The sequence below is a fragment of the Larus michahellis genome, chromosome 4 (genome assembly GCF_964199755.1).
Source record: "Larus michahellis chromosome 4, bLarMic1.1, whole genome shotgun sequence".
In the NCBI taxonomy this organism is placed as follows: Eukaryota; Metazoa; Chordata; class Aves; order Charadriiformes; family Laridae; genus Larus; species Larus michahellis.
In genome coordinates this window covers 48,045,778-48,071,200 of record NC_133899.1, presented here as the reverse complement: position 1 = coordinate 48,071,200, position 25,423 = coordinate 48,045,778, and the positions used below count along the sequence as shown (strand labels likewise).

The 25,423-nt window shown below is 43.0% G+C and overlaps 2 protein-coding genes across 11 annotated transcripts in view; one reads left to right on the top strand and one right to left on the bottom strand.

The window, feature by feature from the left end:
• The first annotated feature begins 111 nt into the window (after positions 1-111).
• ATG13 (autophagy related 13) lies at positions 112-23,728 on the top strand. Of its 10 annotated transcripts, XM_074584468.1 has the most exons (19): positions 112-253; positions 688-761; positions 5,828-5,909; positions 6,752-6,832; positions 7,475-7,594; positions 8,025-8,071; positions 8,634-8,774; positions 9,851-9,891; positions 10,431-10,527; positions 10,885-10,983; positions 11,717-11,807; positions 14,187-14,285; positions 15,872-15,982; positions 16,738-16,871; positions 18,081-18,198; positions 18,819-18,896; positions 19,191-19,307; positions 19,769-19,897; positions 20,655-23,728. In XM_074584468.1, the coding sequence occupies exons 3-19, from the start codon at positions 5,841-5,843 to the stop codon at positions 20,730-20,732; spliced, it is 1,650 nt and encodes a 549-aa protein (XP_074440569.1). In that variant the 5' UTR covers positions 112-253; positions 688-761; positions 5,828-5,840; the 3' UTR covers positions 20,733-23,728. The 10 variants fall into 10 exon arrangements, with proteins under 10 accessions (XP_074440569.1, XP_074440568.1, XP_074440574.1 ...); XM_074584467.1 differs by lacking the exon at positions 688-761 and having other exon boundaries at positions 113-253; XM_074584469.1 differs by lacking the exon at positions 112-253 and having other exon boundaries at positions 736-856.
• Positions 19,170-25,423, bottom strand: part of ARHGAP1 (Rho GTPase activating protein 1) — a 33,795-nt gene continuing 27,541 nt past the window's right edge. Inside the window, exon 14 of the transcript XR_012586680.1 lies at positions 19,170-19,365. The gene's annotated coding sequence lies outside the window, so the exon portion shown is untranslated. The remainder of the gene's footprint in view (positions 19,366-25,423) is intronic.

The following is a 25,423-nucleotide window of genomic DNA, read 5'->3' as shown; positions in this document are numbered from 1 at the left end:
GGCCGGGAGGAAGAGGCGGCGGCGGCGGCGGAGGGGCGCTGGCCGGAGCCCCAGAGCGGCCGCGGGGTTCCCTGGGGCTTGGAGGCGCCGGGAGCGGGCCCGGGGCGGCGGGGACCCCCTCCCCCGTGCCCGGTCGAGGCGCTGAGGAGACGCCGGGGCACGGCGGGGGAGCGGGGCGGCCGGCTCCCCTCGGGCAGCCGGGCCTCCGCGCGGGATGAGCCGCCGCGCCGCCAGCTCTGCCGCCCCCGCGCAGGTACCGGGGCCGGGCCGGGGGAGGGTGTCCGGGGCCGGGGCCCGGGAGGGAGCTCCGGGAGGCTCTTCGAGGGGCGGGAGGGGGGGATCGGGACGCGGGTCTGAAGCCGTAGGCTGCTGCTTGGTGTCTCCGATTTAGTTTGGCTTCGCTGTTGGCTGAAGCCTGGGTTTGGTGCGGCCCCACAGCGGTGGCCCACAGCCGTCCGTCGGGGGTTTTCCTCACGGCTGGTGGCTGTCAGCGGAGGCTGGGAAGGATGCGGCCCGCTGAAACCTCTCCAAGTGGTGTCTTTTTAAAATCAAAATGCTTCGGAGACTGTCTGGAGTAGAACTGCAGACCCCATACCCCATCACATAGTTTTCCTGTAGCATGTGGGTTTGCTGTGTGTTAGGAAAGATCAGGGGTTTACAAATTGTTGCATCTTTCTGCCCTTCTAGAACTCTTAGGGCACCGACAGAGTTGTTCCCCTCGATTCGGTGGGAGCAGAGACACCTTCCACGCCAGTGAACAGGTAGAAAAGGGACGCTTTGGACTAAGCCTACAAACTGCGTACTTACAGATCTCAAAAGTGGCGTGACTAGGCACATCGTAAGGGGGAAAAACATGGTAAATTACTGCCTTTGCTGAAAATTACTTGGCTATGCAAATGAAGTTTAGAGCATCTCCAAATTATTGCAGGAGTGGCCTGACCTGGTAGAACCCACCTGGTGGCAAGAAATAAGTCATTCAGATGAGCCAGGCTGTATTTAGATGTCTGGAAGGATCATACGGGATTACCTTATTTTGCTTAAATGGTATTGTATAACCTCAACTTTTCTGAACATGCATTCACACAGAAGTTGAGACCTGGTGATCATATTGCTGGTTGTAGCGCAGGCTACATAGGAGCAGATTCTGGTTTAGTCTGCATGCTTTGGCCTGACAAACAAAGTGAGAGGATGGACCTTTGAACTGACACCATTTTGAGACCTTAGGGAAGTACAGAATGTAACTGCCGGTCAACAGGAATTACTTAATTTTGTTTTCAAGCCAGTGGAGCTGGCAGTGCTGGCTTCAGTAAGATCTTTTCTAAACTGGGAGGTCATTTATCGGTTATGAAGTAAATCTATTTCCTGATCATCAGGAAAAATTGCCTCTTTATCACTCAGAACTTAACCATATATTAAAGTACAGAGCCTTTGATTTCATCAGAATATTTATATTATGTGAAACAGTTTTTCTGCTAGAATCTGCTCTAGTCTTCTCTTAAAAAAATCCATAAACTTTGAAGAAGGAGAGTGGCACACCTTAAAATTTAGAACTGATCCCTCCCTCTCCCCAGGTTTCTGACTAACCTACTAAGAAGGCGAAATGGAGGTTAAGTAATTGTAGGATACTAGAGTTTGACTGGTAGGCCCAGCCTTGAAACAGAGCACTGTCTTTGTGGAGATCTTTTTATAGTTGCTTATTAATGTGCTCAAAATACCTGCTTGCAGTGAAGCTTCTTGGTTGTTCTAGGAAAGCTTTCTTGGCAGTCAAGCCCATTTATCAAAGGCACTCTATTAAAAGCTTCAAAAACTTCCACGTGCTTCTTGTTTACCTGCATGATTCAACAGGACTTTGCTGGAGCTTCATGTAGGACATCCTCAGAGATTGGATTTGGGTCCTGTGTTTGCAAAGAAGTTCTGAAAGAGCAGTAGGGACAAGGAGCCCGGTCTGGGGCACGCAGTCAGGTAACTGGGAAGGTACAACCGAGATCAGAGCTGTCCACAGCCCTCTCCTTACAGCGACAGCCTTTCTTGTTTCTTCCCTCTGCTCTTTTTAAACTCACTCTGGGAACCAGGAACCATGAGTAATTATTTTGCATTGGCAAATATCTGTTTGTAAGGAAGGGCACGATGACTTTAAATTGTAGCAGCCGTGTCTCAGAGTGAAATCTCAGAGGAGGGAGGTGATGGAAGCAGCCTGTATATACTTTCCTCAGCAGCAATAGTAATGCCTGCTACGTGTCAGGTGCTTCTGCTCCTTTCCCGTCTGTGTAAGCGAGTATCAAACAGACAGACATGCTAAATTCCCACGTATGAAACAGGTACTGTAATGCAAGTATTCCCAGGTGTCACCGTGCACCAGTTGTGTGCCCAGGTTACAGGTACCGGCAGGCAGCGGGGCTAGGGCCGCCGACTGGAGCGTGGTGTGCCAGTAGCTGTAGTTTCCCTGAGCTGTACCAAGGCATGAAGGGGAGGGCTCTTGCAGTTCATTGCATCATGCACATAGGGTGCCATCAGTTTACGCTGATGTATCCTCCTTGGATTAAATACCAGTAGAGTGCATAAGGTGCAGTGTTAATGCTTAGATATTAAACGGTTGGATAAGCCTAGTGTTCTTCTCTGCCTCATAACCTTGAGAGAAAGAATAAAGCTGCAGTCAAAAGAGCCACCCACATGTGACAGTTCTCCTTGAATATCTGTCTCTGATGTTTCTGTTCAGAGGAAAGTGGAGACAAAGGCATATAAATAAAGGCAATCATATGAAAATTGATGTTGCGGGAAGAGGGAGACAAAGCAAAAAAGCCACGTGGCCAAGATGCTTGTTTTTACCTGTGAACGGCCTATATGTAAGTCTAAAGCAGCGAGGTATCTGTTTACTTAAGGGATTACTTGGCTGAGGGGGAATCAGTCATCTGTGGGTTTCTAAGCTAGACCAAAGGTTATTTCCGTCTAGTTGTTACTCAGTGTAAAATTAGACAGCGTCTTCCTTGAGCTAAGCATATACCCGGATACGGGCACTTAACAAGGAGCCGTGCTGGTGTAGCAACCTACAGGACCTGAGAAGCTGAATGAGTTCGGTGGAACTATGTTTAAAGAATTCCCTTCCTGTTCAGATCAGCTGATAGCAGCTAACCTGTACCAAGGCATTTTTGTAAACTAAATGTTTGCTGTAATTCTAGACCCATCTTGACTCTTATCAAGAATGATTCTAAAGGTGAATGCTGTCCTAAGCCTTAGCAGATCTCAGGTAATCACCAAAGGGCGTCTTGCAAAAATGAGGAGATGGTGATCGTCAAATGACAGTCCTCAGATATGTCAGGAGCTCAGTTCCAAGGACACAGTTTTCCCCTGAAATTAGATTCCTGACAGGAAAGTGTGCCTGATACTTTCTGCTCTACTTTAGGCTCTGGCAAGTGAACTGTTGCTGGTATTTGGAGCATGAGAGGTAAAAGTAGGAATCTCCACATGTTTTGTGAATGTTACAGGTAGTTTGAGATCCTGCAGTAAGAATCCCAATTCTGCTGCAGCAGGGCCAAACAGTGAAGCTCTCATTCTTTGAACCTGGAATCTAAGATGTGGCTCTGGTGCCTGTTTCTCTCCTCTCTAGAGATATTTGGGTATATAGTCACTAGAACTAATTCTTATACTGCACAGAGAACCATGACCATGCTGATGATGTGCTTTGTTTCCTTTCCTAACAGACCAGTGAGCCTAACGCCTCTCATTAGTTTCCGAATGTCTTGCAATACTCAATACCAGAATTATTTCCCAGCCCCATAAGGCAAATATAGGTGCGTTATTTGACAGCTCTCCTACATCAGGATATATAGTGCCTTGCACTTTTCTCCAGGGGTCACATAGAAATGCTCTCTCGCTTCTTTTCACATTAAAAGCGAATTTGATTTCTCTTGATATTTAAATGTCAGGATCCTCTTCGCTGAGAAAAAGATGTATTTTTTTAATGCAGTGTTTTATTGTCCATATCAGCCAGGTTTTGTTGTAGATCTCAGGTCTCCTCAACCCTTACAGTGCTTTATTTAGTTAAGTCAAAAGAATAATAACAGCTTATTGTCGCCTATTTTTTCGTAGTGGGAAGTGTCTATACCAAAAGACTTTTTTTTTTTTAAGTTAGAGTGCCGCATCAATTGTTTGTGTTTTAAGTGCTGACTTCCTTTTGCATCCCCCCCCACAGTAGAAAAGATCTGTAATGTCTGCCTAGTGGAGCTAAAGGCAGTGAAAGAAAGTATAATACTTTTGATGAGGAGGTTAAAATATCCAAAGAATAATTTGATAATGTATCTAATGTTGAACTGCTTGTGTTGTTAGTTCTCTAAATTATAATTCGGAATGAGAACAGTGCAGCACTAGGAGATGCAGTATAAAAGTAATGCAGGAACTTTCAACCATATTAGATGTCCAGCTTGCTTGCTTTCTATGGAGTCATTCAGAAAGCAGCACTCTTCCCTATAAAATGCTCTATAAATTGCAGTACTCTTATCTAGCAGCCCTTCTTGGGTAATGTTCCTAAAAGCATTACTTAAAATAGGCATTTAGTGCTATTAAGTGAGATATTTTAAATAGACGTTTTGGATATGTGTAGTCATTAAAGATTATATGGTATTTTCTGCATGAACAGGGCTATTAGCCCCTTTGTCCTGCTAAGCTTCGATCTGTATAAATAGCGTACCTTGCTGCAAATTCAGTCTTTGCTTAAAGATTGAACACTGAGTATAGTAACCTTGTCCACGGCAGCTGCTTGTGCTCACTGACCTTAAGCCTGCCAACGTTTCTGTGATGAGCAGCGTGTTCTGTAAATACGTGATGTTTGACAAGCTGCTTCAGGCTGATTAGCTCTCTCAAAACAAAAACAGCAACAGGAATTAAGAGTGAATTAATGCTTTGAAGGCTTATGAGCAAAAAGTACAATTAATGCTGCTAATTAAGGCATTCCTCCCCATGGTCTCTATATGATTATTAAGTTACGCGTGAAGAAACTGAGAGGCAGAAAAATTGTGATTTATCCCAGGCCATGTGACGTGATGGCGGCAGAAATCTGATTAGTGCCTTGGCCTGCCTCGCTTCAGGGACTGTGCAAGTTCATTGTATTGCTGGAAACAATCCTATTTTGAAAAACAAGGCAGAGTGAATGTGGGAGCTAAGTATTTGTTGTCAGAGCTTTCAAGAGAAGTGAACAAAGAATTTTGGTCTATCCGTTGGCAAAAATCTGTCTTTTCAGTTGGTTGCAGGTAAATCTGTAGCTGTACAGGTTTACTGCAAGTACTATTTGTTGGAAGTAAAGAAGCAGTGTAGCTTGTTCCAGCAATGGTTTATTATGTAGATTTCAATATCTGCTGAAATACCACTGGAATACTGTTTTTAGAATTTCAGACTCAGGAAAACAATTTGGCTTGGTTTTGACCAGTGCTGATAACTGAAGATCCATTATTTCTGAAGCAGAGACTGCCATGTCTGATGGATAGCTTGGTATAAAATCCAGTCAGTGTGGTGTTGGGATGTTTGGGGTTTTTTTGTTTGGTTGTTTTTTTAATTAAGCTAGCAAAATTGGAGAACTTGTACCCAGTTTATGTTGAGACTTCTTTGTTGTTTCTTTTCTAGTATCTTTTGCACTGACCAGATAAACTATTCATGCGTGTTTATACCTTACACTCACCCCTCAAAGTTCTTAGCATGCTAGGATTTTGACAGGCAAAGGCCTTTGGTGCTTATCATTTCTCCTGAGGTAGGCTCTAATGGCAAAATATTTCGAAATACTGAAATGAAAACGAAAGCTGAAGGAAAACTTCATTGCCATGCCTGTGCTGTATTTCAGATTGCCATATGCAATGGACACTGATCTCAGTTCCCAGGACAGGAAGGACCTGGACAAGTTCATCAAATTTTTTGCTTTAAAGGTAACTTTTTCTCCTGTGGTCAAATGCCTTTTCTTTCTCGTTTAAGAAAAGCCATACTTGCTGTGGCTAGAGTAACAGGGTTGGGATTTGGGGTTTTTTGTTTCTTTTTGCTAAAGACCAAAGCAAGAAAAGCCGATGGCAAATTTAGGAGATTCCTGAGAATAACTAGAAAAACATCTTTTCCCCTTTTTTTCTACCTTCAAATCCTTTTCCTTCCCCTAGAAGTGTCCTGCTGCAGCATCAGTTTAGAGGTACTTCATACCTCTGTTAGCTTTGGGCTCCTATCAACACACCTAACCTTCCAGCAGTTAGGTGGTATCTTCTGTTGGACTCAACTCTCTCTTTTCAGCCTATCTAAATTTTTATATTGCATCCAAAACCAATAACAACAGAATGTTCTTTTGAATTTTGTTGATATGTAATTATAAAATTTGGCCTCACTTGGTACATAGATGCAAGTAGCTACTCTGACAATGGTTACGTTATAAATGTACAGATTCACTTGACTCACATTTAGATGTCCAGGTTCAGGATATAGTTGTAAGTTTTGCGTAAGTATTCCCCAAAACTGTGCAACTCCTGATCAAAAAATTGACTTAGTCACTTCATGTCATTACCAAGAAAGGTCAGATTAAAATTATATTCTGTCTGAAATATGTTTACCTCTTATGAGTAATAACTGAAGTTGATTACACTTGAAGATTGGTGTAGCAAACTACTTCTCTACAACCTGATCAGCTCTCTCAATTTTTTTTTACTTGGAATTTGTCTAGCTCAGATTCTGAACTGAGGGCTCTGCTGAGCTCCAAACATGAGTGTGTATCGTGTCCTTTCTATTCCAGACGGTACAAGTAATTGTCCAGGCCCGACTTGGAGAGAAAATCTGTACCCGATCATCATCCTCCCCAACAGGCTCTGACTGGGTAAAGTCATGGTTTTTAAAGCAACTCCATGACTGTTTTGTGTGTGTGCACGTGTGTGTGTGTTGAGAACACAATGTAGTTTTATGATCTTGTGCAGACTATAATATCTATTCATAGAATAACTACTATATTCAATTATGCTCATTGGTGGTGGGGTTTTTTTTGGTTGTTGACATGCAACATGTCACTCTGGGCTCTTAAGGGCTGATTAAAAGAGAGATAAATGATACCTCTCAGCAACTCCTGCCAGCCAAGGCGCATTTCCAAGATCTGCTGGGGGTGGGGTGGTGGGTTCTTTTCTGTCAGCAGCTTGCAACTCTGCAATTCAGGACTTTGTAAGTAATGTGCTTTATTAAAATTGAAGAGACTTAAGATTCTCTGTGGGCGAAAAATCGGACTCAAGTGAGGGAAAAGGAACACGATTTTTATGGCAGGATCAAGAAAAACATTTGAATTAGCAGCCAAGGACATACTTGCAAATATGAAAAGCCTGAGTCCATCTGGGAATCTTCTGTTTCATAAATATTTCAGTGGATACTGACCTAGTATGTTATATATGGGTCTATGAGTCTGTCTGCAGTGTACCATTAGGCAGCTTTTCAAAGAAATAAAAAAATGGAATAATCTCTTTTAATCCTGCAGTTCAATTTGGCAATCAAAGATATACCAGAGGTTACTCATGAAGCAAAGAAAGCCCTGGCAGGACAGCTACCTGCTGTCGGACGGTCTATGTGTGTGGAGATCTCTCTCAAAACCTCAGAGGTGAGAACTGCGTCAAAATAGATGCCTTTTTTTTTTTTTCTTTTACGTGAATCTTAAGTCACCTAACAGAGCTCCTGCCCTGTAGTCCAAGACAATGTGAAAATATATTCACTTATGAAGTTAGGTAGTATGCTAATGAAATGTATTGTTTAACAGAAGCAACTCACTGCAAATACGTGAAGCCAAGGACACAAATGATAGAGCAGCAAAATTTAGTTTCTTAGACCATGAAGAGCTTGTATTCCCTCAGGTGTTCTAGTTATGCAGGGAGACTTGCAGTGCACCTTTTCCTATTGTTGCATTACAAGAAAGTGGGAGTCAGGAGAAACATCTTCATTGAGAGGTGTAGCTGTTGATGATCATTAATAAGATGTGAAAAGGTTTGCATTCTGAAATGAGCCTTTGTTTTGCTGTCCTTTCTGTGATCCAGGGGGACTCCATGGAGCTGGAAATTTGGTGTCTAGAAATGAATGAAAAGTAAGTGCGTTCTCCACACTTTCTTTGTGTGTGTGTTTGTTTTATCAGATGAAATGGGGAAGTGCGCTCAATCCATGGTGATGAATAAGCACATATTGGCTTGGCAGCCTGCGACGCTTCAGAGGGAAGTCCCCTCTTTGTCTACTGCAGCAGTCAAACTGTTTAATATTGGTGTCAGTGAAAGAAACTAGTAATTTTATTCCTTCTTCATTACAACTAGTATGCCTCCTCAGATACAAGAATACAAGAATTCATATACTCAGTAACTACAAATGTTTTTAATACTGAAAAGATATTTCTATTTACTATAAGGCTGCATGGCACTTTTCAGCAATTGCCTCTACAACAGCTGACTAGATTGAAGGAGGACTCTTAGCTGGTTGGCCAATAACAGTTAGCCACACCAGGGCTTTATTTTATCATTTTGGCAATAAAACTGACATAAACCAAAACAAGTCTGGGCCAATTGTTTAAAAAAACCCAAACAAACCAAACAAAAAAAACCAAAACCAAACCCCTTACTTGAGAACAAACAACTGATTTTTTCCTTTGTGTTCTATAGGTGCGACAAAGAAATCAAAGTTTCATACACCGTATACAACAGGCTGTCTCTACTGCTGAAGTCTTTGCTTGCTATAACCAGGGTAACTCCAGCCTACAGACTCTCAAGGAAACAAGGCCATGAATATGTAATATTGTACAGGTAAAGTGCAATATAAAATTCCTCATTTGAAATACAAACAGCAGAGACTCTAGACTTGCACAGTGCAGCTGTAAATGTGGTAAAAAGGGATGAGTGATATAAATTCAAATGATTTGGATTTAACTACTACTGATCGGTGACAGAAGAGAACTTTGGACTGTATATCACCTTGTAACCTCAATCTGAGCCTTCAAAAGAAAAACTAAGCACAGGCTTTAAAGTATTTTTGTTTGCCTACCATGTTGAGAAGAGCACAAAAATTCTACATGCAGGCATTAGTTAAATTGCTTATTAGCATCCAGTTGTTCAGTGTCTGGCCTGTATTTGATAAATGCCTGTCTATGTTGCACGTAACTGCAATGTATACTTTTGCAGTATAGATTCAGATTCTCTCCTGCTATTCCATTTTAAAGATGCAGCCTCAGCTCCCCTTCCTGTAGTTCTTGCAGTTTACTCTTCCAAATACTGAGTTCAACTCTCTTTAGCCTGTGAGATCTGACTGCCGTGTGGTTCATGGTTATCACCTTCCAGTCTTTGTTTCTGCCTTTGAGAAAAATCTTTGATATGTTTGCATAGCTAATTTAGGCGATTCTAAATCTCAGGTTTGTTATCATTTGTACAGGTGAGAATTTTAAAAGAAATCCCAGCCATTTTTTCACTTTTGCTTCTGTTTCTGGTTTGGCATACATTTAAGAGCAGGTCTCTTTACAGCATGGTTATTCTTTTGCATTGTGTGGTAAGTATCAGCTTTTTGACTCAGACCTTTCTGTGAAGTTTATATCAGTTCACATTTTTGCTCTGAACTGTAGACTTGCCACAGAGACTTAAAAAACTTAGAGAAATTTCTGATTACACTACCATTTTCTCTTCCTTTCCCTTTTTAAGTGTCATGTCTTCCTCTGAAGTATCTGGAAGGTTTTTTTTGAGACGGGCATTCTAGCCTCTACTTTTGGGTTGTTTTTTTTTTCTATAGAGGAAAAGTAGTTCCAACCTTTAACTTATAAAATTGAATAAGGATATATATAGCATTATGTCCCCTCTGGACCTAATACCTTTTCTTTTTCCTTTTCCTGCAGGATATATTTTGGTGAAGTGCAACTGAGTGGCTTGGGAGAAGGTATGGTTAGGCAACATACACAAACTAGAGTAGAACAGTTTTCCATATTGGCGAGTCTTTTGTTACTATTCCTTAGTGCCACACAGAAAATTGAGCCTGGGGTTTTACACATGCTTTGTATCTGGATCTGTCAGTGAAGGGTTGTGTGACAGATGACAGGTATAATGGTGGTACTTTGACAAAATCTAGGGTGATAGCCATTTTGACTCTAGTGATCCAGAACTGCAATAAGAATATGGAGGTATGTTGATAAGGGGCAGGACGGGTAAAGGAGATCATGATCTACCTAGGAACAAGAAGCACTTCAGAGCAATATTTTACACCAAGATAAGAAGCAGCATCAGAAGTCTTGTAGATGAAGCCTACCAGGAAGGCAACCTAGTTGCACCTGTTTTGTTATGGGTCTGTATGTGTATTTGGAGTTCAGATTGCCAAGGGATAACACAAACACTACAGAAATAAGATAATGTAACGTCCGAATAGAGCAGTACGGACCATACATAATCAGTGAAACTGATAATCTTTCCTTAACCTTACAGGTTTCCAGACAGTCCGTGTTGGGACAGTGGGTACCCCAGTGGGCACCATCACTTTGTCTTGTGCCTACAGAATCAACCTTGCTTTCATGTCAACCAGGTGAGAAAATGCAATCATGCCAGAAATCGTTCTACAATAATGTACCATTAAACCCCTTATATTATGAGCCTCTAAATCTTTCCTTTCTGCTTATCCTTTCCTGCTGAAATTCTCCTTTACAGAGAAGATTCTCTGTCATGCTTAAGTCTTGCAGAAAGGGGAGTATTCGGGTAGCCCTGAGCCAGACTCCAGAACCCCAAATTGCTGATGCGTGCTTGGAGTTGCAGGGATGAATTGTAAAGATGCTCTGGTCCCATTAAGAGACACAAGTGTTTTCTGTGAGGGCACCATGAACTGGGATGAGAGTAGAGAGTAAAAGCAGCCTTACCAATAACACCATTGCTTGTTGCCTTGCAGGCAGTTTGAGAGGACCCCTCCTATCATGGGGATTATCATTGATCACTTTGTGGACCGTCCCTATCCCAGCTCTTCGCCCATGCATCCCTGCAATTACAGGTGAGGAAATACTGAGTTGAAGTCATGGGCCATGGTGGAGGCATCAATTATGCCCAAATACAGAGCCTTTTCCACTACCTGCTAACTGCATGGGAAGACAGACTGGAAGATTAGTATCAATCATATTGGCATGGTTGAGCATAGGAGGAAGGGTGACGTTTTTCTCCTCATGTCTAGAAGACTGAGTGCAGCAAGCCCCAGTATTTTCCCAAATTCCTTACAGAAGCACTTGGGCATGAAGGATGTTTAACCTCGGCTGCCTTTGGGAATTTGAAAGTGTAACAGTTAATCCTGCTGTAGAACTACATGTCCAGAGGCATGTATCTCCAGATAATTCCACTGGGGAAAGATAAGAGTTAAATTTCTCTTTGTAGATGAGAAGTTTGTCTTCTCTAAAGTGCTTGCGAGGGCACTCAGATTGGGACCAGTGGTGGTGTTTGACAATGGTTCTGTAAACACCAAAGCCAGAAGCATTAGCTGGTATAACAAAACCTTTAGTTAAAAAAACATAAAGGGAAGTGTTTCTGTTTGGGAGTAGAAGGCAAAATTAAAAGTTTCCACACCCTGTTTTCCTCAGTTCTGCCAAGTAGATTGTGAGCCCTTCGTAATTCTCCTTTCAACTACACCCAAATACTCTCAACCTCCCTGCAGCATTTATCCCAGTGTGTTTTACTATTTGTTTGTTTTAAGGAACATTTCCAGTTAGGAAGCTTTTCTTTTCTTGCTATTTTAGAGCTGGTGAGGACAACGGTGCAGTATACCCCTCAGTAGAAGATTCCCAAGAAGTGTGTACCACGTCTTTTTCCACCTCTCCTCCATCTCAGGTAAGAGATACCAGGCTCTTTTTACTCCTAGATAGAACAAGCACTGTTAGGGTAGTGTGCACACCCATATATCAACTACTGTGCAAACAGGCAGCCTCCTACTGCTAATTAAAATTTAACGTGTGCATTATTTATATCGTTACACTCTGACTAAAACCTAGTTAGATGCTAATTTCAAGAAAATGCTCGGGCACTGCAGAGACTGAATTATTGAGAAACATTAAAAGAACCTATTTCTGTAGTTGGGCTAAGATATAGCAGGGTACTTACATACTCAGATACCAATACTGCAAGAACACGAATTCAAGAGATTGATTCAAGCATAAGTAGAGGTAACAGACCGACATTGAGAAAGAAACACTGAAATATCAGGAAAATGCTTATGGCACAGTCATATTTTCTGCACTGCAGAATGGAAAAGCAGGAAAAACACAAAAGCTGTATTTGTTGGGTCATCTAAAACTAGCTGGGGCAGCAGGAATAAGCATCGGCAAACAAATTGGGTCATAGTATTGAACTGGGGACTTAATACTCTGTGCTTTCACCTACCCATGCAAATTTCATTTAAGTTTCAATTATAAAATAGATAGATAATGGTTTCCTTCTGAATTTCAAAATCAAACTCTGGTTCCTCCTCCTTTTACTGTCTTCATATATCTGACTCCACAGTTCTGTATTTTGAAAACTTGGCCAGGCTTGCTGTTTTCCTGTAGCTTAAATGCTCAAGAATGTCCTGCCTTGTTGTCCAGCCAAGCAGATGGCTCTACTGAATTTTAAAGACAATCTAAAGACTCTAAGTCTCTTTTGCTGTGGACGTGAAACATAGAATGAAGTATAATTGGAATGCTGATCCAAACTGAAAGAATTTGCTGTGGGTCTTTCTACTGATTCAGAGGAATTAGCATGACTGGTTTAGCAGAATGTATTCTACTGTATGAATGAGCTAGAAATGAGCTTTTCTTAGGAAGCATTTTTGTGCCAACTGTTGAACTAATCAGCCAGCACTCACGGTAAGTCTGATGGAATAAAGCTTTTCTTATTGTGCAATATACGGCCCAGGAGATGAGTTTGTGGCCGAGTTGTGTCCTGCCTTTTCACAAAACAGGTTAAATGCAAAAGGATTCCTAAGGAGATTGCCACTGGCTTGCTCATGCCAGTGCTACTTAACAGTAATTGTGTATGTAAAAACATTGAAGTTGACATTTCCCCAGGAGACATGAAGCTTTGCTGTCACTAAGGGGAAAAGCTTTATGAAACCAGATGAACCTTGAGGATTTATATTAAGTATGAGCCTACATTCTTGCTTTCCTGTGGCTCATAGTTGCCATATGCTGTGCGCTAATTTATAAAGCAACTGCCAGTCTTTGTTACCACAGTTAGAATTGTAAGGCTGTCTTGGCACAGTACTCTCTACAGTAAATTAGAGGTGGTGGGGGGGAAAAGCTAATTTCTGTCTCCAGCTTTCTATATACAACTTAATGTGTAGGAAAATACTGGGAAGTGTGTGGTTCTGTAGGCAAATCGTCCAAATCTCTGTCTGCCTTTCCAGTAGAAATTAGGCCTAACCTGCATGATACAAGGCAATAGGCGTTACCTTCTCCCTGTGAGCTTGCATAGCGTGTCTGTGTGCATTGTGGAGTATCCCAAAATTCAGGAGAAAGTCTGGCCATGGGTAATACCCAGAAATGAAGCTTTCATAAAACTGGGAACTGTTGGTAGGAAAATGACTGGGAGAAGGTATGGGACTGAAGGAGGTTTGGATTGCCCTTTTTGCATTAGTACCCTCTGTGAGACAGTGTTCGCTTCTGGAGCGTCACTCCTCTTGAAGGAGTTCTCTCTTCATATCAGCGTGTTTGAATTGTACGTTAGTCTGGATCCCCTTTATTTGAAGGGTGCCGCACAGACCTGCCAAGATATGATCCCTGAGAATGCTGGAAGATCAGGAGTGCGTATGGATGGAGAGCGTTGAAATACATGTCGTTTGTGCATTCTGAAAAAAAAAAAAAAATACTCTTGGCTTTTTCTGGCTTTCTCCTTTCTAATTGGCTGGTACCAATTCTAATTAGCTGTGGAACAGTCTCTGGCAGTTACTTTCTGTCAGTGCTCACTGGAGTCTCAAATATTATAGCTGTGTTGAATAATTCACTGAGATGGGAAACAGTCAATTCTTTACAAAGCGAATGTGTTTCTGGCAATACTGAGGCTTCTGCTCTATGCATAGGTGTGGCTGCTGCAGCCAAAACCTCTTCACTAGCATTCAGTTCATCCAACTCTTTATAGTTCTTCTCTGAAGTCCTTCTTTCTCTCTCTCTTTCTCTCTCCCCCCTCTCTCACTCTCTCTTTTCCTTGTTTCCTCTGTGTGTCTGTGTCTGTGCACAGTGTGTTTTTACTGTCACAAAGGCACACTTTCAGACCCCTCCTCCTGTGGTGACGGACACCTTGAAGGTCCCAGTGATGGGACTGGCCTTTTCACATCAAGTGAGTTGTCAACAGAATATACTATACATGGCCAGATATAATTCAGGCATGACAGAACAGATAAAGGAAAGTGCAGATTTGACAATGTGGAATGTTTGTTGTGCGTGGGAAAGGCTGGTGAACCTGAAACGGGCCAGGCACATTGAGACAGGCTGCTTAAATGCCTTTGCAGATGAAGGTCTCCCAAAGACAGGACAAGCACCCCTGAGTAAACAACAGCTTTTGCAAGGATTAATCACTAATGAAAGACACGAGTAGTAAGGCACAGTGCCGGGTGTTTTCTCTTAACAGACAGCATCCCTAGAATCTGCACAGTCATTAATTAGAACTTTTCCTGGGTCAAAACAGAGGAGAAATTTGAAGGAGGCAAAAAATCCACATTACTGTTCTTTGTTCACATCTCACAGGTTTGTCTAACGTCATGTTCCTCATGTTTGTGCAAGTTTCTCACAACAGAGGACAGAGAAATATTTAAAAAAAAATAGGAACACTTAACTACCACAGAATTGCCAGAGGATTTATAAGGGCAGGTGGAGAATGAAGCAGTTTGAGGTTAAAAGTTCTACAGTTCTAATGCTAACAATGACTGTAAGACAGGATTCAGAAAAATGGTTAAAGACTGGAGAAACATGGCTCTAGATACTGAAGATTTCTTAAACAGAGGTAGGATCAGTGGCAACAGTCCCCAGGAATCATTAAGGGACTTCTACAGGAAGATGAGTGTAAAGTAATCTTCAAAGCAACACGAGCTCTTCAAAAAGAGTCAAGCTGGCTGGATATAGCTAGGAGCAAAACAAATAATAATATTATGCCTGCTCTCCTCCAAGAAGAGATTGTTCCATTCAGCTTAACTAGCCTCGTGCAAATAGAAGTGCTGTTGATCGTTCAGACCCTTGTAGCTGTGTCAGTGTTGGCACTGCTGGATTATGACACACAGACCTCTGAAGTGTTGCTCTTGAGGTCAAGCAAGCCAAAATAGGGAAGTTTATTTAATCTGACCAGCTAGATTTGTGCTTAGGGTGTCTAAGGAACTTCTGGGTTTCAGTGCTTCCAGCACTTCATTCCTAAAGCAATCTCACAAGGGTTAGCTTCCCAGTTCTCTTTACCTAGCATATTTGTATGGGACTCTGTATTCTTTGGCTGAAGCTGTTTGAACAGGCCCTGAAGATCAGCTGTTTTAACATGCAATGGGAATGAATTCAAATAGTTAATGCAGTTGCTTTGGGGGAAAATTATTAAATATTAGCTCTTTAATAACTTGATGATGGCATTCATGCTTTTTCCAGTATGTGAAACAGGCCTGTAGAGCAGAGCTTGCCTGTGACTGGATGTCAGTCATACCTTGCACGGCCTTGCCCTCTGTGCACAGGAAGCCAGTCTTGTTTTAGTCCCCTAAAAAGTTCTTATTGTAGAATAATAACCTTCATGGATCGGTTGCAGTGAAAATCTAGCATGCTTCTGCCAGCCTGAAATGACTCTGACTTTTCATGTTCCTTCTTCAGTGACTGATGATTATTCAGACTGTGGGGCATTCCCCTTCCCCTCTCCTCTCCCTTTGCCCTCTTGTTTTTTCTCTTCTTTCTTAGCTTTCCAGCTCTCGTCTTTCCTATCAGCCTGCTGCCCTGGGAGTTGGATCAGCTGACATGGGGTATCCTGTACTCTTTGCTGGTGGCTTGAATGCTGCACACCCTCACCAGGTACTTGTAGAGGGTAGAACAAGCATGGCTAGTATTGCAACCATTATGTGTCACTTGTACATCTGACAGAGGTCTTGAAACTAGTGCATGCATTGGTATCCTGTCTTTCAAGGATGAAAAGAATCTAGGGTAAATACAGAGAAGGCATAACTTGCACAGGAGCTGGGAATTAGCTCCTCAGCGTCCTTGACTTTGGGGTAGAGGTCATGCGGAGAAACTATGCCAAGAAAGCAGGCACCAGACCTGTTTGCCTGCACCAGCATGTCACCAATTCCAAACTTCGGCTGTCTTACAGAGATGCTGCCCAAGCACAGTGCTGTAGCCTAGACGTAAGATACACTCACAGTCCATATTGGCATACTTGCATCCATTCATCAGGCAAAATAAGCTGACACAAGTCTTTTTCTGCCTATGATGTTGCTTCTACACCAGAGTTTTGCTGACACAGTGATGGTAGCAAGAGGGTTTGATTTTATTATTTTTCCCCGCCTCTCTCTTTGAAGCAGAGGACATACGGCCAGAGAGCTCTGCAGTGTAAAACAGGCGAGGAGTGGCGTAGAAAGGGCATAAAAAAGTTTGTATTGTGGTGATCACCTTCTACTTGGCACCTCTTCTCTGCCTTACGCAGGGCTAGAGTCCAATCATATGCCAAGAACGCCACAACTAGTCCCAAAATGACTGAATTGGCTCTTCATTGCACTGTGGTGTTGGCCTGATTTTGAGATCTCTAACTTGAGCGTTTCTCTCCATCTCAGTTGATCGGTCCAGGCAAAGAGGGGGGAGTTCCCCCGATTCCTAGCCAGCCAGCACATGGCACTCAAGCTGACCAAGAAAGGATGTGCACCCCACTGGATGGAGTCCACTACTCAGCAGCTACTCCTTCTAGTAGGTAGGTCGGTTTTATGCGATCTGCCACTTGTGCTGGCCCGTTTATGATCTTGTTAAGGTAAAACTTTGTGTTTTCCCCTTTTTAGCTATTGTTTGTAGCATAACTCCTGTCTTTCCATCCCCAAAAACAACTAGCAGCTTTCTCAGATTGGGGCTTTTTCAGCCTTTTTCAATGATCCTCACCCATCTACTTACACCTGCTAGTCACTGTAACACCATTGCAACTTCTGTCAACTTTAACTTTATTATCAATTTTATCTTTTTTTAATCTCTTCTCCTCTGCTTTTGCTGATTGTAAAACAAGATGAAATAAGTTCACAAGGAAGTCTTAAATTCTCCAGGGACTTAATGTGAGTTGTTACTGAAAACAGTTGTAGTTACCACAAATTTGTTCACTACTTTATTAAGAAACTTTAGGCACAAAATTATTTAGAAGGAAACAATCCAACCTCAAACTGTCCGAAATCACCTCCTTCTCAGCTAATTAAATCCTTCTTTTTTTTCATCACCATATTTATTTCTTGTGATGTCTCTCCTGGGGTCACATAGTTCTGAGTCAAATATCTTAAGCAGAGACATTGCTATGAGGAAACCAAAACTCGTGGTTTCACCAGCACTTTCCTGGGTACGCTATCTAAGTAGTCCTCTTGCCAGAAGACCCAACCATTTTTTTGTTTGTTTGTTTTCAAGTTCTGCATACCTGTGGTAGGAATAAAACAGGTCACAGAAATGACTAATAGCCATGCAGTGAATTAATTGTACTGGCAGTGGCTGTTGTGATGTATTAGACTGCTCGCTGCCTTTTTAACCTGACAGAATTCTGGTTCCTGCCTTCACCTCCTGACAGATCAGTGCCTGCTGCATTACTGAAAAAAATAATAGTCATGAACAGGAATTGCTGTGAATGTGCATATTCTGAAGTTAAAAGTCCATCTCCAAAAAGAAAAACCTATTTCAGTCGGCAGCGACTTTTCATTCAACTAAATAGTTTTCTTCCAGCTCTAAACAGAAATCTGATTCCACAAGTGTCCCACTCCCCTTTTGTGCTCCTGACTGAGGAGGAAGGTGTGGTACAAGCGCAGAGACTTCTGTTGTCCTTCTTCCAATACTAAGAGTAAACCCAGAAAAATGAAGGACTCTTGTAAAGCACGCGATTTGTCTGTATTGTTTGTGCCATGAGTCACTAATTAGCCTATTTTCCTCCCCCCAGTGAGGACACAGAAACAGTATCAAACAGCAGCGAAGGGAAGTGTGGCTCCCCACATGACCTTTTAGAGACCATCTTTATCCGGAAGGTGGGAGCTTTTGTCAACAAACCCATTAACCAGGTAACTAGCAGTAGATCATCTCAGAGGGCACCATAATACCCTGCTTCTCCCATCTGTTCTTACACAGTTGAGCAAAAAAGCACCCCAATGCCATGGGAACCCCAGAGATTGAGCATGCATATTCTTGCCTCCTGCATTTTCCCACAGAGTTTCATCGCAGGGATGTTTTTCATGAAATCCTTTTGGGATGTGACAGCCATTGAACTTGCCCCACTTTGCCAACACTTATTTGGGACATGCAGTAGACCAGTTCATCACAAGTGAGCAACCATTTAAGCTCAGCTAGGGCAGCTTAGAGATCTGCCGAGCTCCTAGGGCTGCTCTTAAATAAGTTTTCTACACCCTCTTCTAGGCCTTTTGAATGTAGCAGTTAGTTAATTCTTTCCTGAATTATACAAGATGTATATAAGCGATCCCGTCGCAGGGTATATGTCTGCATTAGGTCGGCTGAGTACAATCTCCTTATTTTATGCCCTTTAAATGAGGTTGTCAGCCTCCTGCCTAACTGCTGACATGATCTTGGACAATTTTTAGCAGGCCTGACAAAGATTTTCAATATCCTTTTCTGTGCTGGGTAAGCAGAGCATCTTAGTGAAATTCTGTTTGCTGAATCTCCTCAGGTGACCATGGCCAACTTAGACATTCCTTTTGCCATGTTTGCTCCCAAGAATGTTGAGCTGGAAGATAACGACCCCATGGTAAGCCTCTTCCAGAGGTATATGTGCCTTCTCAGCATCCCTTACACAACATTCATGCTATTCCCTACCTTGAACACACTTTGGGTTTTGGGCAAAGAATTCAGATTTATTTGGTTTCGAGAAATCTCCCACACAGAGTCTTGGGCTCTCTAGACACGCAAATAACAGTATATGTTTGTTGCCCCTGCGGTAGCATGTGTTTATTGTCCAACCTCCTAACTGCCCCCACACCACCAAAATACACAGAGACGTGATCATGAGATCAGTACTCACCATCTTTGATTTCTTGGCCAGGTGAATCCTCCTGACTCCCCAGAAACTGAGTCTCCTCTACAAGGCAGCTTACACTCGGAGGGCTCCAGTGGCAGCAGCACAGGGAACACCCACGATGACTTTGTTATGATTGACTTTGTAAGTGCCCTCGTCAGTGCTCTCACGTAACACCTGCATCTTAGGTGGGCTCCAGGTGCTGGGACAATGGCAAATGATGTAAGAGTAGATTTCAATGGGGGTGGAAAAGATTCATGACTCCCAGTTCCAAACTAGAGCTTGACAGCCCCAAAACTGCAGAGACACTGACATTGAGACCCAGCAGCTACAAATTAAATACTCTTTCAGTTCACTACCAACACCTGGGTTTGGCATCCTCTCTCTAATGCCTAAAGAAGCCAGATTCCAAGGAAATCCTCTCTTCCAAGTGCTCAGGCAAGCACAAATCTTGCTGTTCTTCAGTTATTTAATATGCATTATCGCAGCAACAGTTGTAATGCCAGGATGTTTGCTGATAGCAGGTAATGACTTTACCTGAGATTATGGCAAAAGGGAAGCCAGTGTCTCTGAATGGGAATTAACAGCAGTATCTTTGATTCTAGAAACCAGCGTTTTCAAAAGATGACATTCTTCCAATGGACCTGGGGACATTTTACCGTGAGTTTCAGAACCCCCCTCAACTCAGCAGCCTCTCCATTGACATTGGAGCACAGTCCATGGCAGAGGATTTGGTATGGAACCCTGAAATTTCTGTTTGTGGGCATTATATGTTCTTTATAATGCTCTCCCTATTCCTAGTTTGAAAGGAGTTGAGTTTTCATAGAATCATACAATAGTTGGGGTTGGAAGGGACCTTTAAAGGTCATCTAGTCCGTGTAGTCCCTCATTAATATGTTCCAGACAACTGCAAAATTGTTCATGGCACACCTGAGCCTCTGTAACTGGTGTGTTTATCTTCTAGCTGAAAGCTGCTGCTGCATGCTTGCTGTGGCTGTCATTCAAACCCCCACAACTAATCCTATCTCTGGCCTGTCAAACTTAGTGGCAAATTAGGCCTGATCTTGCAGCCTGAGCAGAGGTAAAATCCCAGTGTGGCTGGTGAAAGTCATGTATTGGGTTTGCAGGCATTGTAACGTGCTGTGCGGAAAAATTCATACAAAAGGCTGAGCTTCAAGTGGCTTCATGAAGGCAGTGACATGAGCAGGTTATTGTGCTGCAGCCGGTGGCTGGAATTGCACAAGGTGAGGCCTCAGTGGACCTACTATTCCTGCAGAACAAACACGCTCTGGGCAGAGTGCCCTTCTCAGGGTCACTTGCTGGATGTTGCTAGAGGAGTCCTGGTTTTGTGCACGTGGGAAGTGGAGCCCAGAGCAGCGGAGAGGGGTTGCATGGCTCAGAAACAGCATTTTTGCCTTAGAGCATGTGTTTAACGTTTCCTTTTATCTGCTGTGAATGGCCCCTGATCTACACCCTTCTTTGCCCTTCCAGGACTCATTACCAGAGAAGCTGGCAGTCCATGAGAAAAATGTCAAAGAGTTTGATGCCTTTGTAGAAACCTTGCAGTGAAGCTGTTTCCCAGCTTTGCTGCAGTTCTTCCTCAAGGCATCCTGGAGAATGACGTCAACAAATATTTCTTATCGCCCCTACTCTGCCTTTTGTCTCACTTTGACTAGTTCCTTCCATCAAGTGAGCTTTCTTTGATTGCTGTCTTCAACAGCAGATACAGCTCATCTGCTGATTTTCCTCAACTACACCACCGCATAGTTCTGGACCGCTTTTCCTGCTCACAGTCAGTTTTGAATTTAAGACTTCAGTAGGGACACAGGAAGCCAGACTCCAATGTATGAAACTTGTTTTCTCTTCAGTCTCTGTTCTGTGTGGAGGGGCTTTGTGAAAAGTTGCCATGTGCTTCCTCCAGAGGTCCTGTGCTGTAAGTTCCCTAGGTATAGCTCCTGCTAACAGACTTTTTCCTACAGTCTCTGATCCTGTTAGAGCGTAGAAAGCTTTGGCTTGTTTCCAAGGTCTGTGAGTTCAGCAGATTCAACAGTTTAATTTAAGTCCAGGACATGCATTCCGCAGAACGGGGCATTTCATCCTGACTTCAGTGTGAGTGCCTGGAGCCCAGGGAGAGACGTCAGCTTTGGGACCTGCGTAATACAAGTTACCTTTGTTTCCCTGCTTCTAAGGAGCTGGGTCTCTACAGTGGTTTTGTGTGAGGCCTTCTGTTATGCTGGCTGATAAGCAGGAATAAAACTACAGAAGCGCTTTCCACACTTCCTTCCCGAGTGTACTGATACTCGGCCATGCTGAGTTTACCAGTGTTGACTGTTGGCAAGCCTGCACGTAGCAGCTGTGATGATGCTGAATTCATAATCTCTGCTTTTGAAATGTAACTGTAAATACTAGGAATCCTATTTCTTTAGGGTTACATAACTAGGAGTCTTAGTCCAAGATTCTTTCCTCTAACCCTTGCAAACCTTCCTGCTTTATGGTTAATAGATGATCTTAAGAATCAGTAAATATTTATTGCTTTTAAAGAAACCTATATTTAAAAGATGTTCTGTTTTCATGTAGTAGTGCGGGTCATTCTGCCCTGGATCACTGCAGACAGCAAGTGTGCCATGGAACCCTGGCCAGTGAGACTGGTCTCTCTTTGCAGGAAAATATCCAAGATATTTATTTTCTAAGACAGACTTGATTATTCTAATATAATACTGAGTTTTGGGGACTATGTGTCCATTACAGCCAGTCAGGGCCCACTGATAGAATGAAATGCACACATTGGTGTAGTGGAGTGGCAGGGACGAGGTAAAAAGCTGTATTCTGATAGGCATGGATGAATTTGCAGTGTTCTTCAGCCGTTCAGAAGGCAGCTTCTTTAAAGAAGCACATTTTTTTGGGGAGCTTATGGTACTTTTTAATCAGCTGGCTTTTGATGAGCTGAAACTATTTTTGTAATGATCTGGCTATCAACAGTACGACTGGCTGGCAGTGCTCTGTGGTTGATTTGGCTGTTGCGTGTCTCTTGCCTGATGTAAGGATGGGAGGAGAAACAGTGACACTAAACAGAAACTCAGATAAGGTAGTTCTTGTGGTTTTCTCTCCTCCTCCCCTGTGTAACTAGAGTGAGCAACTGCAAGACCCTTTGCTGTCCTAAAACACTTTTCTTTCCTTTTCTTGCTTTCTCCAGAAGTGGGATTGTGTTGCCTCAGTACTGAAGAACCATCTTAATTTCCTTAGAGTGGCTGAGTGACCAACCTTCTAGTTAGTGCAATGTGGCAGCTTCTTTAACTTAGCTGCATTCTCAATTGAAAGAGATTGCGAGCAGCTGACGGGGGAACCCCACCTCCTCTCTAGAACACTATTTTGGTGCCACTGCTAGAGCAAGGAACCCAGTTCAGAATAGAGCTTATTGTAAGGTCGGAGGAACACAGTGCTTTGAACTTCACCAGCTTTTTTGTTGAGTGATGTGTTTAGTGGGAGGCCATATGAGCTCAAAAACTCTAGGTAAGAGCTTTATTGAAGGAAAACTACCTACCAGAACCTTTTTAGCTTACTCAACCAATTCAGCTTTTCAGCAACCTCACATAGAAATTGCTTGGTCATTGCAAAATAAGATTAACAAAGATTTAAGAAAGCTTCCAAGATAAACAACTCTCAAGAAGGCTTAAGTTACATGGGCTGTAAGAAATACTTGCTCCCCCACAGCCGGACCCGCCTTGTTTTACAGGTGGAAAGGGTTGCAGAAGGGTGCAGGAACAAGGAATGAATAGAGCAGCTGGCTTTCACCTCTGCTCAGGAAGTTAGTCTCTGCCACCTTGTAGGAAGTAGCTCACAGACAGGTGGTTGCTGTCACCTTTCTCTCAAGGCTGTGCTTGGGAAAGGGATACGATCTGGGCTGGAAAGGAGCAGAGATGGGGTAAAGTGCTAGTTCATACTGTATACATAGAGAAGAACAGACTAGGTTGAACTTCATCTAGCCAGTGCTACTGCTGTCCTCACACTGACAAGCTGTGGAGTTGGCAGAAAGCACGCCATTCTTGCTAATCCTGTCTAGAAAGTCCCCTGAGCCCAATACTTGTGCTCATTTCTTGATGCAGTTCCTAACATGGCCACAGCTCCCACATCTCATAAGGCAGAATGTCAGCGTGGCATGTCTTTTTTCTACTTCAAAAGGCTGGAAATTTGCCTATATAAGCTGCTAGTGTTGAGCTGGATGGCCACAGCAATAAAGAGATTCTCTCTAGGGCTGAGTTATGTGCCTCTTTTCTGGACATTCCTCAGTTTCAACACATAGTTGCTATGTCTAGGCTTTGAGTTCCTTGCCCACTGCACAAAGGCTCTGCTTCAGTTAAGATCTAGCTGCTGCTGTGGCCTGCCACACATTGTGATGAAGGCTGTTTATTTTAGCTCAATTCTATATTAAGGACAGTATGTATGTAGCTACTGATTTACAGATACTTTGGCTGAAGGGGAAGGCTCCTAAATTGTATGGTTTTGGAAATAGTCTCCAATGTACTTTAAATGTTCAAAGAATTTCCAATAAAACTTTTACGTAAGCAGTGCTCTGTTTTGTGCTTTTCTCTGCGTGTACTGACAGGTCTGGGACAGTCCCAACCTCTCCAGGAAACAGGATGATCAGAGAGCTGCCCATCCTGAGCGCAGGATGGAGCAGGTTGCTGCCTCCAACAGAGAGGGTAAAACCTGCTGGTGTGTGGACATTTTGGAGTAGGTGGCAGGATGCTGGCGAGACTGCCTTACTGCAAGAAAGATAGAGGAAAAGACAGACCGGGTGCCTGGCTGGTCCCAAATGGGGATCGCCCCGAACAGTCACAGAGTGTTTGACCCTGGTGACCTCCCCCGTGAGCTGGGAGACAGAGTTATCTGGATGTCCCACCCCAGCTGAAATATTAACTTGTCTCCAAAAAAAAGGGGTGGGAAAAGGAAAAAAAAAATCACCAGAAGAATTTGCATTGTACTTGGTTGCTACTGCACGCTTAAAAGGAGCGTGGGAATGTTTTCATCTGATAGAAGAGGTAGAAGAGACTAGTAAGATGGGGCAAGAACTAGCATGGGTATCCCAGCAGCAAGAAATGCTGGTGAAAGAGCACGCCACTTGCAGCGTGTGGCCCAGGCCTGTCTGATAACCAAACTTAACAGCTGTATTCTAGTATTGCCTAAAGTTAACCCTATACAACACAAATTGCCATGTAAGGTGCTAACACCTTCCCTTTAAAGGAAAGGCAAGATGGTAAAAATCTATGTGTAAATACAACTGCTGATTTAAGCTGCAGTGTAAAGAGTGTCTGGTTGTTATAAAGAAGAGACAGTGGATGAAATGGCAGGAATTGGAAAAAAAAATAAGAGAAATGTGACAGTGTATATTGGAAGCTACTATGAAGGAAAATATTCGAGCATGGGGAACGAGGATAACTGTTAAAAGCAATCTTTTCTTAATCTTATCTTCAGGAAGTAACACAGTAAACTGACTATCCCACTGCAACCTTATAGATACTGATCTATCTACATTACGTGTGTGTGAGTATCATTTCGTGTGCTTACAGAAGACGCTGCACAATGTGGGGAACGATGAATCACTGGCAAACTCACATGAACTGTCCTGTGGGATCTGGGCCTTAGTGCAGGGCCTTCAGTGTCTACCCTCTTCACCATGTCACCAGTAAGACAAGGGATTGGAAAAAGCATCAGCAAATAAGTGAAAAAGTAAATAGTCATAGAAGGATGGTTAATCACCAAGGTCATGAACAATCAAATACCATCCAATTGTGAGCCTACTGCACATATTTAAAAAAAGAAAAATGTTCTCAGAAAAATATCTTTAAGGCCACAGGGCAGCTACACATGAAAACACATCCACCTGCAATGCTGTTTACACTGTGTTAAGTACTGTCCATGTGACTGCACATAGCGTATGTCCTGCCAAATACAGCACCCTGCCAGGGATGGCCCCACCTGCTCCCGAGCTCTTCTGAGGCCGGAGCAGATGTTGCCACAGCGCAGCGTCAGTGGCGGCGGGTCACTGTGACCAAGCCCTGAGATGGGACAAACTGCTGCACTCACAGGAGGTTTGAGATACTGCTGTATAGTCAGCATATGAATGACACTGGCCCCACTACAGAGGGACAACACAGTCCCAGGGGTGGAAAATCATAGCCTCTAGCCAAAAGCACCACCCACATGAAAAAGCCCCAGAGAAATAGTAAGTAGTAAACCCTCAACTCCAGAACAGAAGTACT